A 13,497-nucleotide genomic window follows, 5' to 3' on the forward strand; every position below is an offset into this window, starting at 1 on the left:
CTGCGGATCTTGTAGTGATAGATCCAGATGCGAGATGAAAAATCTACGAATTTGCACAGCTGATGCTAGTTTCAACTGAACTTACAGGCATTGATGATTCCGGTATTCCCATCATAGCGGTGAATGCAGGGACCGGAGGAAAACTCGGAGGGGCGCATCCGAAATGTCAAAGGCAGCCCAGCCAAGCAGCATACCCCGCCTCGCACGACATCAAGTCTGTGATGGGCGCCCTGTCTTTTACGCCTGGCCAGATGACCAGGTCCCTTACCTTGGCGTCCGACAGCTGCCCGATGTCGCAAGATGGTGCTGCGAGATGGCAAACACGGATAGGCTAATAAACCCCTCTCACGCAATCGTCTGTTGCTATCGTCAACCAGTCTGCTACTCCTCGTTATTGACTGAGCCGGCAACATGGCAACATTTCGAACTCGTTCGCCCCTGGGATACTCAATCATAACCGGCGGTTCGAGATGGGCACATCAAAGAGCGGTAGGGTCCGGGGTACTCTCCGTCAACCGGGTTGCTCACCGTAATGTCTCGACTGCTGCAGCTGCGACCCCAATGAACCACCAGTCAGCCCCGGGCGCCAAAAGCGCAGTCCTGCACAGAAACATCAAGGCGCCACCGATGCAAGTAGTCGATGCAAAAGGAACGCGCATAAGATTTTCGTGTGGACATGAAATAGAGGACACCACGGGCGGGGCGTCAGTGGCCTGCCTGGGACATGGGAACAAGAGGGTTCGGCAGGCCATGATTGATCAGATGGACAAGTTTTCTTATAGCAACTCTATGTTTTTTGGTCATGAGGTGGGAGAGGATCTGGCCACGGAGCTCATTAATGGAACAGGTGGCGCCATGGCCAAGGCGTACATCTTGTCATCTGGTTTGTCACGTCCACGCGCGAAAAAAATCACCAACTTAGAAGTCACTTACTGACATCTGGAAAGGATCTGAAGCCATGGATGCAGCTATGAAAATGGCACGGCAGTACTACACGGAGCTGAGCCCTAAAGAGCTAAAGCGTACACAATTCATTGCGCGAGAGGGGTCTTATCACGGCACGACACTGGGCTCACTGTCAATGAGTGGACATGTGGCCCGACGAAAACTGTTCCTTGACATGCTTCTTCCAAACGTGCACCGAGTCTCGGCATGCTATGCTTACAGAGGCATGAAGCCTGGCCAAACAACCGAGGAGTATGTTGAGCAATTGGCGAATGAGCTTGACAAAAAGTTCCAGCAAGTTGGTCCCGATACGGTCTGCGCCTTCGTTGCTGAGCCAGTTGTCGGAGCGGTGCGTTTTCAAAACTCATGACTAGAAGCATGGGCACTGATAGGTCGTTCCTTTTTGACAGACACTGGGATGTGTTCCCGCCGTCCCCGGGTATTTCAAGGCCATGAGACGAGTCTGCGATAAATACGGCGCGCTGCTTATTCTAGACGGTTGGTGTAACTCAATTTTCGAAAAAGCAAATGACTGATTTTGTGGCAGAGGTTATGTCTGGAATGGGTCGCTGCGGATCCTTGCATGTGTGGCAGCAGGAGGGTGTGGTGCCTGATATACAGACCATGGCGAAAGGCCTGGGTGGAGGATATGCTCCTGTGGCTGGGATGATGATCAATCACCGCGTCGCAGATACGTTGGCGGCAGGAACTGGGTTTGTTCATGCGTACACCTTTCCAACAACCGCTCCGCTAATCGGACTCTAGGGCTTTCATCCATGGCCACACGTATCAGGGCCACCCAGTCGCCTGCGCGGCCGCGTTGGAGGTGCAGCGAATCGTGCGCGAAGACAAGCTCGTCGAAAATGTGAAGAAGACAGGAAAGCTACTAGGCCAGCTATTACACCAGAAACTTGACCATCATCCGAATGTGGGCAATGTACGAGGAAAGGGTCTCTTTTGGGGTGTAAGTGTAACCGGGTCGCAACGGGTGACAGGCGCGCTGACATGTTTCAAGATTGAGTTTGTGCGCGACAAGAAGAACAAGACGCCTTTTCCGGCGGAAGCCGGCATAGCGAATGCAGTGCACACCACCGGCCTGATGGACGCGGGCATTATGCTGTATCCGGGGACGGGCACGATGGACGGGGTGAGTGGTGACCACGTGCTGGTATCACCAGTCTACACGAGTACCGAGGAGGACATTGGGAGAATTGTGGACAAGATCAAGGAGACGGTCGACAGGACATTCTCCAAGGTGTGAGGAAGGGTGGTATTTGTCAATGTTGGGGCTGCATCAGCGTCGTGGTGTATCGCGACCGCGACTGCCATGGCAACACGTACTGACGACAAGCTATGGGAGAGCTTGAAGAGTAGTACACGACTACCCCTGTGCTTAGGCAATTATCACCTTATAAACTTCGAAGTTTGAGATTAGAGTAGTCTGTCGGCAAACTTGCCTACTTGGTGGGTGCAATCATGTGTCAAGAGTCTGTTAATAGCCCTCGAGCACCGCTAAAGCCTACTCTACGGCGCAGTAAAGACATTAATAGACACACGCACACATAATAATGATTCACTTGGGAAACATAGCAGGAATATAAGAACTTGGGAGAATAGAAATTCGTTATTATATTATTATTACTGCTATGACCCGAAATATATTATGATCTTCTGGGCTCAGGTTGGTAGACGGCAACACAACCGCAGGATTAGTTAAAAAAGGGACATCGCTTCTAAGAAAAAAAATGAAAGCGCCTACCTCTTTCGCTCTGGCTAATGATTTCTCATTCTTTGGTCGTAGACTTGGTAAATGCGATCAGTTAATTTCTATAATGCACTTGCTTTCATTTCTGGCAGTAACCAAGCTCTTCAGCTCTACTCTGCGTGTTGGTGCAGGGGGTCTTGGAGGTGTCAATTGACGGATTCTGTTGGTTACAGTTCCTCTTGATTGATGAAGCTACCTGTAAAAATTACCGAGCAGCGAGAACTCCTACTCTTCTTGATTGATGAGTCTGTCTGTACTAATTAGTTACCCAGCAGCGAGAACTCCTACAACCATCGCGACTTTCCTAAGCGGAGCACATGGTTGATGACAAAAAAGCTTCCCAACACACCTCAGAGGGCGCTTGGTATTTTTCCCCTGATTGCAATAGTCTCCCGATAATATCTGGAAGGAAGGCTTGGCCCTCAGTGTTGTTTCATATCCTGGTCATGTTTGGCATCATCCTTGCATGCGCCACTGGATTCTGCCATTCAAGTTCATTTTTACCTTGCCTGCAAATTTCCCGACAGATGCGTCATCTTGACCTCGAATACAAGACGCCACTTCATACACACTTTGCCGAGACAGCAAACGGTCTCCGACACATCAAGGCATTTGGAAGGGAGGCGGATATTTTTGAAAGAGGCCTGGCTCTGCTTAATGTGTCGCAGAAGCCCGTGCAATGCCATAAGCTCCATCCAACGTTGCTGAGTTTTTATTTGGGCTTTTTTGCTTGCACTATTGGTACCACTGTCACCGCAATTGCACTCAAGTTTAGAAACACGACCTCTGCTCCGGCCATTGGTCTTGAATCTCGTTCGGATTGGCCTGGCTGTTGGCTTCTTCTCCATCGAGAATTTTGTGAAAAGGCAGCTTTTCTTAACAATCAATGGCGCTCGCCGTGATGACGACGCCCAGTGGAGCCACTCACGCGACACCAGGCCAAGCTAGCGAACGATGAAAGCTAAAACGGGACTTGCGTCACGCGGCCATCTTTTCATTCTATACTGATTTAAACATAGACTTGACCCCTTGAGGGGATGTTGAGAGCCCTTCCGATATACTGCAATTATAAAAAGTTCGAGCTGGCACACTCGCATTACCATTGCCTTGTCAACCACATTCGCGCTTTTGATCGACAAGTGGTATTCTAGCCAGCAGCGAGCTCACAGGAGACTCGCTTTTACCCAACACCTTCTGCCACGCTTTTAATTCAGCCAAAAGGCTCGTCCTTTTACACCATGGCGATTGGCATTCAATCGATTCTTGCCGCAATATTTGTACTTGCAACATGCGCCGCTTCCGTCCACTCCCACCCAGAACCGCGTGCGGCATCATCTCCCAAGTACTTTCACGAGCCTGGGGGATCCCTGGCGCGGATGCACTACGACATCCGCTACTTTAAAGGGGAGGCCGCCTACGACGACCGCCAGTCGATCCTGCGCGACCTTGTCCGCAGCTACCTCGAGGTCATGCGCTCGAAGGGCGTCGAGACGTGGCTGGCGCACGGTACCTTGCTCGGTTGGTGGTGGAACGCGCGCATCATGCCGTGGGACTATGACCTCGACGTGCAAGTCTCCAACGGGACGATGGAGTGGCTCGCGAGCAACTTGAATGGTACCACGCACAAATACACATTCGGAAAGGGGGGTATTGACGAGGCTGCGGCTGTTGGTGCCACCAATGGCTCGCGCACTCGCACATATCTTGTTGACATCAACCCACATTACGTAGATGGCAGCTCTCAGGGCGGCGGCGGCGGCGGCAACAACGTCATTGATGGACGCTGGATCGACACGGAAAACGGCATGTTTGTCGATATTACTGTCCTCGGCGAGCGCGATCCGCGGCGGCGACCCGGCGAATGGTCCTGCAAGAACGGCCACCGCTACGCGGCGCAGGATATCTGGCCGCTGCGGGTGACTGAATTCGAAGGAGTGCCTGCCCGAATTCCCTATAATGTCGAGGACATTTTAAAGCAAGAATACTCGCACAAGTCATTGAGCAAAGAAACACATCAGAAGTGAGTAACACGTCATATCCAACATGCTGGGGAAACATTGAATAGCTACTGACAGACGCCAAAGCCACCAGTGGGATCACGATTTGAAGCAATGGGTCATGGATGACCCTGAGCAGCGTGGCCGTCTCAAGGACGCCGCGGCATTGCACAAGAAGCAACAGCTTGTGCGTCAAGGGCGTCTCTGAGTGGCCAGTCGACCTTGTCGACAACGATGCCGTCATGCATTGTTAGCATAGACTTTTACGATTTGGAGCATCACGGAAGCATTTGTGTTTAGCATAACGGAGTCAGAACGGAGTCAGGATGGCTGTAGTCCGAGGGCATCGTCTAGCATATATTGAGCAGCAGTCTAGCATTCATGAGGTCCTGTAAGGGACACCGAGAAAACAACAACTACAACTTGTGCGACGATATCAAGTACTGTGTGACCCCCGGCGGACGGCATCAATGGTCGCAAACGGCGGCTGCTGCCACGCTTTCTACACATCTATGCCCGGGACCTTTAGAATATCATCCGCGTCAGCTCATCCAATCTGCCCACGCGCCTGCACTAGGCATGATAGACGCCTGCGGGTCATCCTGGAAAGCGACGCCCGGTAGTGTGCGAAGTACACTGCATGTTTTATTGCCCAGCTCCACGAGAGGCGCCATACTTGGTCGGCCGTGCGCGCACTGAAAAGGCAGTGAACATTTGGCAAGTCGTCGAATGAGCGAGGTACACTCCGCCAATGTCAGCTCGTCGTTGAACATAATTGCACCTGCGTACCACTGTTTAGCAGGTTTCTCAGAATACTCTTAAAGCGGCTTTACCTCGACAAGCTCTGGAATGAAGTAGCTCCAATATGCCACGCGGGCAGCCTTGAAAATTTGGGGTTGACGACGCTCTTGTAGGCACGAAGCCCGGTTGGTCTTCCCCGTCCCACATCTCTTTGCGCAAAAGGTCAAGTAACAGCCGAGGTTCTCCGCGACACCGCTCAAGGATGCTTGGCGGTAACCCGGTCACCATGATTCTTGTCAGGGGCTCTTTACCATGTCTACCCTTCTCAGCTCCCAGCAGCTGATACCTAATACCCCATCCCTCCCAGAACGCCTTCCGCTTAGTGAACAACGCGAATTCATTTGCAGCAACGTCGAAATATAAGGGATTGTCCAGGGGTTCGATAGCCGGGCTCATCTTATGCTCTTCCGGCTCAAAGTAGTGTGACATAAGTTCCTCCAGCCGGCAACGCTCATCCGCTGCGTGTTGATCGACTGCAAATAGTGCATGTTGGGCTGAATTCGTGCACAATGCGTCGCCGTCAACAGGGGACACAAGAGGCAATTTGATCAGTACAAATTTGCGGTCCACCTGGGCAATAATGTCCGCGTTTGCCAACGAGCTCTTCGCAATTCGACCGCTGATGTTGGTCGTCGAGGCAGAGGTACGTTTGCTGTCTTCGCAAAGCTCAAAGCACAGCTCATTGGGCAGTCGATGCACTGCAGATTCGACCGTCTCAAACACGGGATTCTTCCAAGATTCATCGAGCTTAGCGAGCCAATTATCGTGGCCTTCTCGGCAATGCGTCTCCAATGTTTCCAAGTTTCTCGTCGAAAAGTTCTGTATAGAATGAATGTCGGCGTCGCTGCACAGACTGTGAGCAAAAGATTCATCATGGCTTTCCTCAACAAAAGGTGGGCGTAAAAGCTGTCCCCTGGAGCCAATCAGATGTTTCAGGCTATTGCTGGATTGTGGAAAGGTAACACCCGCACGATGGCCGACCTTAATTCGACGCCAATTATCGAATGTACAGAGGAATTCCTCTGAGGATCTCGGCGCTTCCGCGCCGGATCGGCCGTCTTGCAATAATCGTCCATCTCCCTCTACTGGAGAGATTCTTCGGCGATTGTGCATCCGTTTTCGAGGGCGCATCTTGTGCTTCTTCAGGAAAGCGTAGCAGACAGCGCGCAGCAGGCTAATGATGCCCGCCAAGGTTGGACTACGCGGCCTGAGAAGATCTTCGGCGTTCGCAGCGTTGCTCTTGAACCGCAAGTAAAACATGGGCCACCTCTCTAAACCTTTCTTAGGCTTGCACTGTGCAGCGGAGGAATCATCCGCCAGAGTTTCACTTGAACCATGATCCTCGAGGATGCCGAAACTTGAGGATGTAAATATCTCGTTGACCTCTTCAAAGAGGACGTTTCCGCCCATAGAGCGCTCCATAGGATGGATTCCGAGACTGATGAATTGCGAAGACCGGGTTGCGACAGGAATTGTGCTGATGCATCCGTCAACAGAAAGGCTGCCGTTAGATGCGGCTACAGGTACCCATGAAGTGGCTTCAGTAAAATCCGATAGTCCTGCTTGCATCAAAAGGCGAGAGGTCCGCTGATCCAGGGTCAAACCATCACCACTTTTCAGGCGTAGCTGACAATCCCGTCGTGCTTCGCGCAAAAGTATAGAAACACCCATGGGCCAGGCTAGCAGTAAAGCAGTCAGGTCGTATGTGAGTGCCTTGAATTCCTTTTCAAGATATGGCGGTGCAGAGAAGACGGAAGCTCGATGCTTTACCCGTACAGGCATTGATCCAAACAGGTCGAAAACAGCAACCCGCGTACCACTGCTGAACGAAGCACAGTGCTGAACAGCGGGATCGGTGGCCTCTGTTGGTATTTCGACCCCGTGATGAATGGCTACAGAGCTAGACTTGTTTTCATTTCCACTGTTTGACGTGATGATGACGAGCGATAGCGCTGCAAGCGAAGCGAGGAAGTTTCCGTGGCGGCCATGATAGCTCGACAAATGAGGAAACCGTGATGTGTCTGTATAAACATGTATGAGTATCGTGAAAGGGTCATGCGCTTTCAAGACATACTGTTTGGTTTTGCTAGACCTCCATTGACGCTGAATTCTTCGGCTGAGATGCCCTCGCCATCATCTTCTACTGTGCAGTTTCCGCGGACATAGTCGAGGACGATATTGACTTTGCGAGCGCCAGCATCCAAAGAATTCCTCACGAGGCCGCAGACAGCCCCGTTTAGCGAAACGATGGATGATGATGATGTGATTTTGTCAATTACATCTTTAGGCAGCGGTCGGATAGACATGGCATGAGAAGCAACATGACGGTGCCATCTTGTAGGTATCAGTATTGATGTGATAGAGAGCAATTACGGAGACAAGGAGACTCTCGGCGACTTCGCATGGTTGTGGCTCCACTAAACCAAGCTGGCACCACTTTCTACCGGGGTAGCTTGAGGCATGGCAGGATCCTGCCACCACGCATTGCTTCGGCGGGGTTCGCAATACACATTTGAGCCGTATCAATTTTAGAGCCTCAATTAATTCTTCCAGAAGTCTAATCATCGCTTCGAGAACCTGTCAGAAACCTTGTGGTGACGGTCTTCTTGCAACGCAGTCACGTGATGGATTTGTTCTCGCCTTCTTTCCGACAGCATCGTGCGCGGTGCCCCATGACGGCCTAACTACAAACTACATACTATCTGCAAACCGTAGAGGCGAAAAGGCATCGCGTTGCCATCGAAAACGACAAAGCTACATTGCAAGTCGGACGGCCCATTTTACCAACAGCATTTTGTGACTGGTCCAACGTAGCGACCAGAGCCAGCCATGACCACCGAGGACATGATTCAGGGAAATCAGGGTACGTCATTTATCAGTCTTCGTCGCAACGGTCATCATCTTGCTTACGCCTAGCAGATCGTCAAGCGCAGCGAAGGCGCCCATTTACGACTTGGGTCAAGAAGCTCACCAACTTCAAGAATTCGTCAGACTCCGAAAGAAACAAGCGGCATTCGAAACCCCGCCGAGGCGGCAAATTGAACAACCCGTATCCTGAATCCGGAACTATCAGTAAAGATCATGGAAATAGACATCGACACAGCGAGCATTCGTTTGCAACCCATCAGACCAACGATACCTCGATCGGTGGCCATTCAGGCCGATATTCGGTAGATGACCTCGCACCACCAACAGCCGGCGGAAGGAGCATGGCTGGGACCGTCTCAACAGAAAATGATACTGCACGGTCGCTCAATGCCCCTAGCCATGGCGCCAGCTCTCTTGCAGGCACCAGTCGGACCGTAGGGGGAGGTGTCGAATCAAGACGAGGTGGTGACAGCACTTTCTCGAGCCCGGCTCCTTCGGTCCGCTCTTTGACCACGACTTTGACAACAATACAATCCATCGGACCCAATAATAACACGCAAGCAGCCCAGAACAACCCGAGTGGCTCAAACGGCCAGTCAATACAGTTCAGTCAACCGTTCACCACGCAATCTCCAGCATCCGCGATACCTGCGCACTTGGCGCCACCAAGTAGCCCGACCACATATACGACAGCGACTGCAAATAACTTACTGACTGATAACGCTTCTATTCTGACTCTCGCTTCATCCAGCAAGCGGCGCAGGCGTCGATCGATGGACACAGACGCATCAGTGAGAGCGTTAGCTCCTTCGTCCCTCTGGGGAGGCAGTCGTGAGAGTCTCCCACTCAGCGTGCTCAGTTCAAATGTTGAGGGTGGGATTCAAGGAGTGCACTCCAGCGGCCCTAGACTTGGAGCAGAGCGAACTAGTATGTACTCGACTACAGGGACCGCTACTGCTATGGCGAACGACCGAAATAGCATCTATACAAAACAAGGCGATGGTGCCAGCGTAAGAAGCGGACGTGTTGGCCACGGTCGACCAGACAGCATTGGAGGAGGACTGGGTATTCCAGGCACTCCTCTGGCAAGTCCGATGGAGGTGCCAAACGACGGGCTTGCCAATCCAAAGGCCGAGTGGTAAAGCTACGCAGGTGACACAGCCTGGTTGGATTCTAAGATATTTTTGATGCAACAAGACGATGGCCGAGACATGAATTAATACAGGAAGCCACTAGAGAGAAGGCCGAGATGAGAAACAGGACGGGGGAACTTTGGCAAGATACCCGCTACTTAGTGCACGATTGAATAAGTTGCCCTTTGAAAGCATGAATACATATATTCTTCTCAATGAGAAAGCGTCTCCCTTGTCTCTTTCAAACAATGTATAAATCGGTGGAGTGCACGTACACACACATAATAAATCTGATAGCAACAAAATACCACCTTTGGCCACGGAGCCTGGCGGACCAGCCACAGCGTAGAGTTAGCGCCACCGCGGAGCTACCCTTGCTGTCAGTGTCCCACCATCGTCATTGCTGCGCGTTTCCAAGCATTCTCCCGATCCTGAGCAACCAAATTCCATCGTGCGGCGAAATGGCCATCTCGGTAAGCTTTTTCAACGAATTTGTCGCACTTTGAATTAATGCGCAACTCATTCCCTATGGCTTTTTGCTTACATGCTAACCCTATGCAGTGGAAGTCGTTCGACTTCTTTGACGTCTCTCAGGTATCACCTCCCGAGGCCGAGGCCGCCCAGCTATTCGAAAGCAACGATGTCTCGAGCGTATGCGCTGGCTCGGACAGCCTGTTTTTAGGATCAGCCGACGGCTCCGTCAGTATTCTTGGCAAGAATTGGAAGGTAGTGAACAAGTTCCAAGCGCATGATGCAGGACAAGTTACGCATATGCGCCAAGTTGAAGGAACCAGCATACTCGTCACGGTCGCAGTAAGTCAGGCGCTGTGGGAGCTGCGCAAATGTGTGATTTCTGATACAGTTCTCCAGGAAGACTTGAGCGGCGAGCCGGTTCTCAAGGCATGGGCTCTCGACAAGCTCGTCAAGAAGACAAATATGCCCACGTGCCTGAGTACCATCAACATCAACAATGGAAGGCGACAATTTCCGGTTCGTACTACTTTTTGCATCGATGTTTCATAACTCTGATTTTGATACAGATCTCAGCTTTTGCTGCGCTGGACGATCTCTCACAAATTGCGGTCGGCTTTGCCAATGGGGCCGTCACGGTCATTCGCGGCGATTTGATCCACGACCTCGGAACCAAACAGCGAATCGTGTACGAATCCGAAGAGCCAGTCACTGGGGTGCAGCTTATGGAAGATGAGAAAATCACAACTCTCTTTGTGTCAACTACGTCTAGGATACTTAAGCTTGGCTTGTCAAAGAGAGGCCAGGGACTTCCGCCGAAAACCGTCGAAGATAGTGGCTGCCCGGTCGGTTGCATGACTCTAGACCCTGTCACAGGTGACATTGTCGTGGCGAGAGAAGACGCGATCTACACGTACAAGGCGGACGGACGTGGCCCTCCGAAGGCGTATGACACGCCAAAGAAGATGATTGCTGTACATCAGGACTACATGGCGCTGGCTTGCCCGCCGGCCTCGAGCAATGAGCCAGATTCTCTACGTCGCCGCTTCACAAATGGAGCAGACGGATTGTTTGATTCGTCCACATTCGTGCTACTCGAGCCTGATTTGCGCATCATTGCGCACACAGAGACTCTGGTCTCACCAGTGAAGTTTATCTTCGAAGTTTGGGGTGATATCTACACAGTCACCGAGCAGGGCAAGGTAAGAACTCCGCTTCGACGGCTCGATGACAACTAATCACTGAGACCTTCGCCCAGGTAAACCGCTACCATGAGAAATCACTGCAGCAACGATTGGATATGATATACCAACGTAACATGTTCCCACTCGCGTTGGAGCTTGCACGAAACTCAGGCATGAACAGCAAGGAGCAGAGTGTCATATATCGCAAATTTGGCGATCATTTATACCAGAAGGCCGACTACGATGGCTCAATGGTACAGTACATTCGAGCAATTGACTCCACCGAACCCTCGCAAGTCATTAGAAAGGTTGGTATTCACGCACTGCACTGTTCGAGTACCAGACTAATCATGACAGTTCCTCGATACGCAACGAATACATAACCTAATCAGGTACCTGGAAGAGCTGCATGAGCATAGAAAGGCAACATCAGACCACACAACGCTACTACTGAATTGCTATGCCAAGCTCAAAGACAAGGAGAAGCTCGAGAAGTTTATAGAATCACCTGGCGACCTCAAATTCGACCTTGACACGGCGATCTCAATGTGCAGACAGGGCGGATACTACGAACAGGCCGCTTATTTGGCAAAGAAGCATGGCGAAACGGAGCTGGTGGTCGATATCCTGATCGAGGATTCCAGGAACTATGCCGCTGCGCTCGAGTACATTTGGCACCAGGATCCAACAATTGTAAGCTCAGTTTCAATGTTCCTCGCACGGTGTACTAATCCCTTCGTCAAAGGCGTATCCTTGTTTGAGGAAGTATGCTAGAGTTCTTATTGAACACTGCCCGGGACAAGCGACAAAATTATTCAGCGATTATTATACCGGTCGATACAGACCGAAGCGAACACCCATCGCAGTAATTGAAAGTGCCGGCCACCCGTCGAACGCGTTTACTTCCGGCGCTGCCAGTGCCGTTCAAAATCTATCAAGTCTCTTCACTTTGCCGTACATCAGTCCCGCCTCAGCGGCAGGCACACCTGGCAGCACCAAACCGACAGTGGAGGGTCCTCCGCCGAATGAAGATGACTATCCGCCTCCTAAATATACACCACCCGAGCCGAGAACGGCTTTCTCGTCATTTATCGATCACCCAGATGAGTTTATTACATTTTTGGAAGCTTGCCTCGAAGAAAGCAATCTTCGAACGTCGGATCAAACAGACTTGTACACAACCTTGTTCGAGATGTATCTGTTCAAGGCGGGTGAGAAAAAGGGTCTGCACCGGGAAGAGTGGGAGGCAAAGGCAAAAAAGCTGATTGAGGGTGAGCATGTGCCCATGGAAAGCTCCAATGTTCTCCTGTTGTCGCATTTGTCTAGTTTCAAGGATGGCACCGTGCTCGTGAAAGAGCAAGCTGGTCTCCTATCAGACATATTCCGGTCATATACCTCGGCGCGCGACACTCAAGGAGCAATGAAAGCACTGCGAAAGTATGGGTCGGACGAGCCTCAGCTATATCCTGCCGCTCTGGCATACCTAACCTCGGACCCCAAAATTCTGGAAGAAGCGGGGCAGGACGAACTTGCAGGCATTTTGGCCAAAATTGACAAGGATGGTCTGATGGCACCCTTGCAAGTCATTCAAACATTAGTTGGCCAGTCTGCTGGTGGCGGGTTTGCGACAATGGGCATGATTAAGCCCTATCTGCAGGAGACAATTAGTCGCGAGCGCAAGCAGATTTCGAGTAACCGTCACAGAATCAGAACTCTGCGCACAGATACAGAAAAGCGACGAGTGGAAATTGAAGAGCTCAATTCGAAGCCTGCCATCTTCCAGGCCACTCGTTGCGCTGAATGCGGACAGGGACTGGACCTGCCGACCGTGCACTTCCTGTGCAAGCACAGTTTCCATGAAAGATGCTTGCGGAGTGGCACGGAGGAAGATGCTGAATGTCCAAAGTGTGCGACTGGGAATGACATGATCCGCAAGATTCGAAGAGGTCAACAGGAAGAAGTCGATAAGCATGAGCTCTTTAAATCTGCTCTGGAAAGAAGCGATGACAAATTTGGTACCATTGCGGAGTGGTTTTCACATGGAGTAATGGATGCATCACAAAACGCCGAGCATAGCCCTTGAAAAGGCTGTTGGACGAAAGAAGATAGAGCGGAGCCAATTTGTTGTCTTGTTAGCGCGCAGCTGAGATTGAACCCTACGATGCCTTGGCCAAAGAATAATTGGCCACTTCTAGCGCTATCGCTCCCTTATCATGCGAGATGAGACTTTTAAATGATGTAAGATGTAAGAATTAGAAGACCTGGTCAAAGGTAAATGGACGTTTCCATGAGAATATCAAAAAAAAATAATGATTAGCAAGTGTGGAACCCTT

General features: G+C 51.2%; 4 protein-coding genes across 4 annotated transcripts; 3 read left to right on the top strand and 1 right to left on the bottom strand.

Annotated features, from left to right (window-relative positions):
• Window positions 1-411: 411 nt before the first annotated feature.
• BBA_04916 (aminotransferase class-III) lies at window positions 412-2,206 on the top strand (the record flags this gene model as incomplete). Its single annotated transcript, XM_008600013.1, has 6 exons — window positions 412-883; window positions 948-1,294; window positions 1,356-1,443; window positions 1,493-1,658; window positions 1,711-1,909; window positions 1,961-2,206. 6 exons carry the CDS (start codon window positions 412-414, stop codon window positions 2,204-2,206), a joined length of 1,518 nt encoding a protein of 505 aa, XP_008598235.1.
• Window positions 2,207-3,948: 1,742 nt separating this feature from the next.
• BBA_04917 (mannosylphosphorylation protein MNN4) lies at window positions 3,949-4,915 on the top strand (the record flags this gene model as incomplete). Its single annotated transcript, XM_008600014.1, has 2 exons — window positions 3,949-4,730; window positions 4,795-4,915. 2 exons carry the CDS (start codon window positions 3,949-3,951, stop codon window positions 4,913-4,915), a joined length of 903 nt encoding a protein of 300 aa, XP_008598236.1.
• A 334-nt stretch (window positions 4,916-5,249) lies between these two features.
• Window positions 5,250-7,814, bottom strand: BBA_04918 (putative MLH3 protein; the record flags this gene model as incomplete). Its single annotated transcript, XM_008600015.1, has 4 exons — window positions 5,250-5,498; window positions 5,541-5,551; window positions 5,760-7,529; window positions 7,583-7,814. 4 exons carry the CDS (start codon window positions 7,812-7,814, stop codon window positions 5,250-5,252), a joined length of 2,262 nt encoding a protein of 753 aa, XP_008598237.1.
• Window positions 7,815-8,337: 523 nt separating this feature from the next.
• BBA_04919 (vacuolar membrane protein) lies at window positions 8,338-13,247 on the top strand (the record flags this gene model as incomplete). The annotated part of the gene is made up of 8 exons (XM_008600016.1): window positions 8,338-8,371; window positions 8,428-8,810; window positions 10,071-10,322; window positions 10,380-10,499; window positions 10,550-11,182; window positions 11,239-11,472; window positions 11,522-11,857; window positions 11,910-13,247. 8 exons carry the CDS (start codon window positions 8,338-8,340, stop codon window positions 13,245-13,247), a joined length of 3,330 nt encoding a protein of 1,109 aa, XP_008598238.1.
• Window positions 13,248-13,497: the final 250 nt, after the last annotated feature.

This window comes from Beauveria bassiana (assembly GCF_000280675.1).
Source record: "Beauveria bassiana ARSEF 2860 unplaced genomic scaffold BBA_S00012, whole genome shotgun sequence".
NCBI lineage: Eukaryota > Fungi > Ascomycota > Sordariomycetes > Hypocreales > Cordycipitaceae > Beauveria > Beauveria bassiana.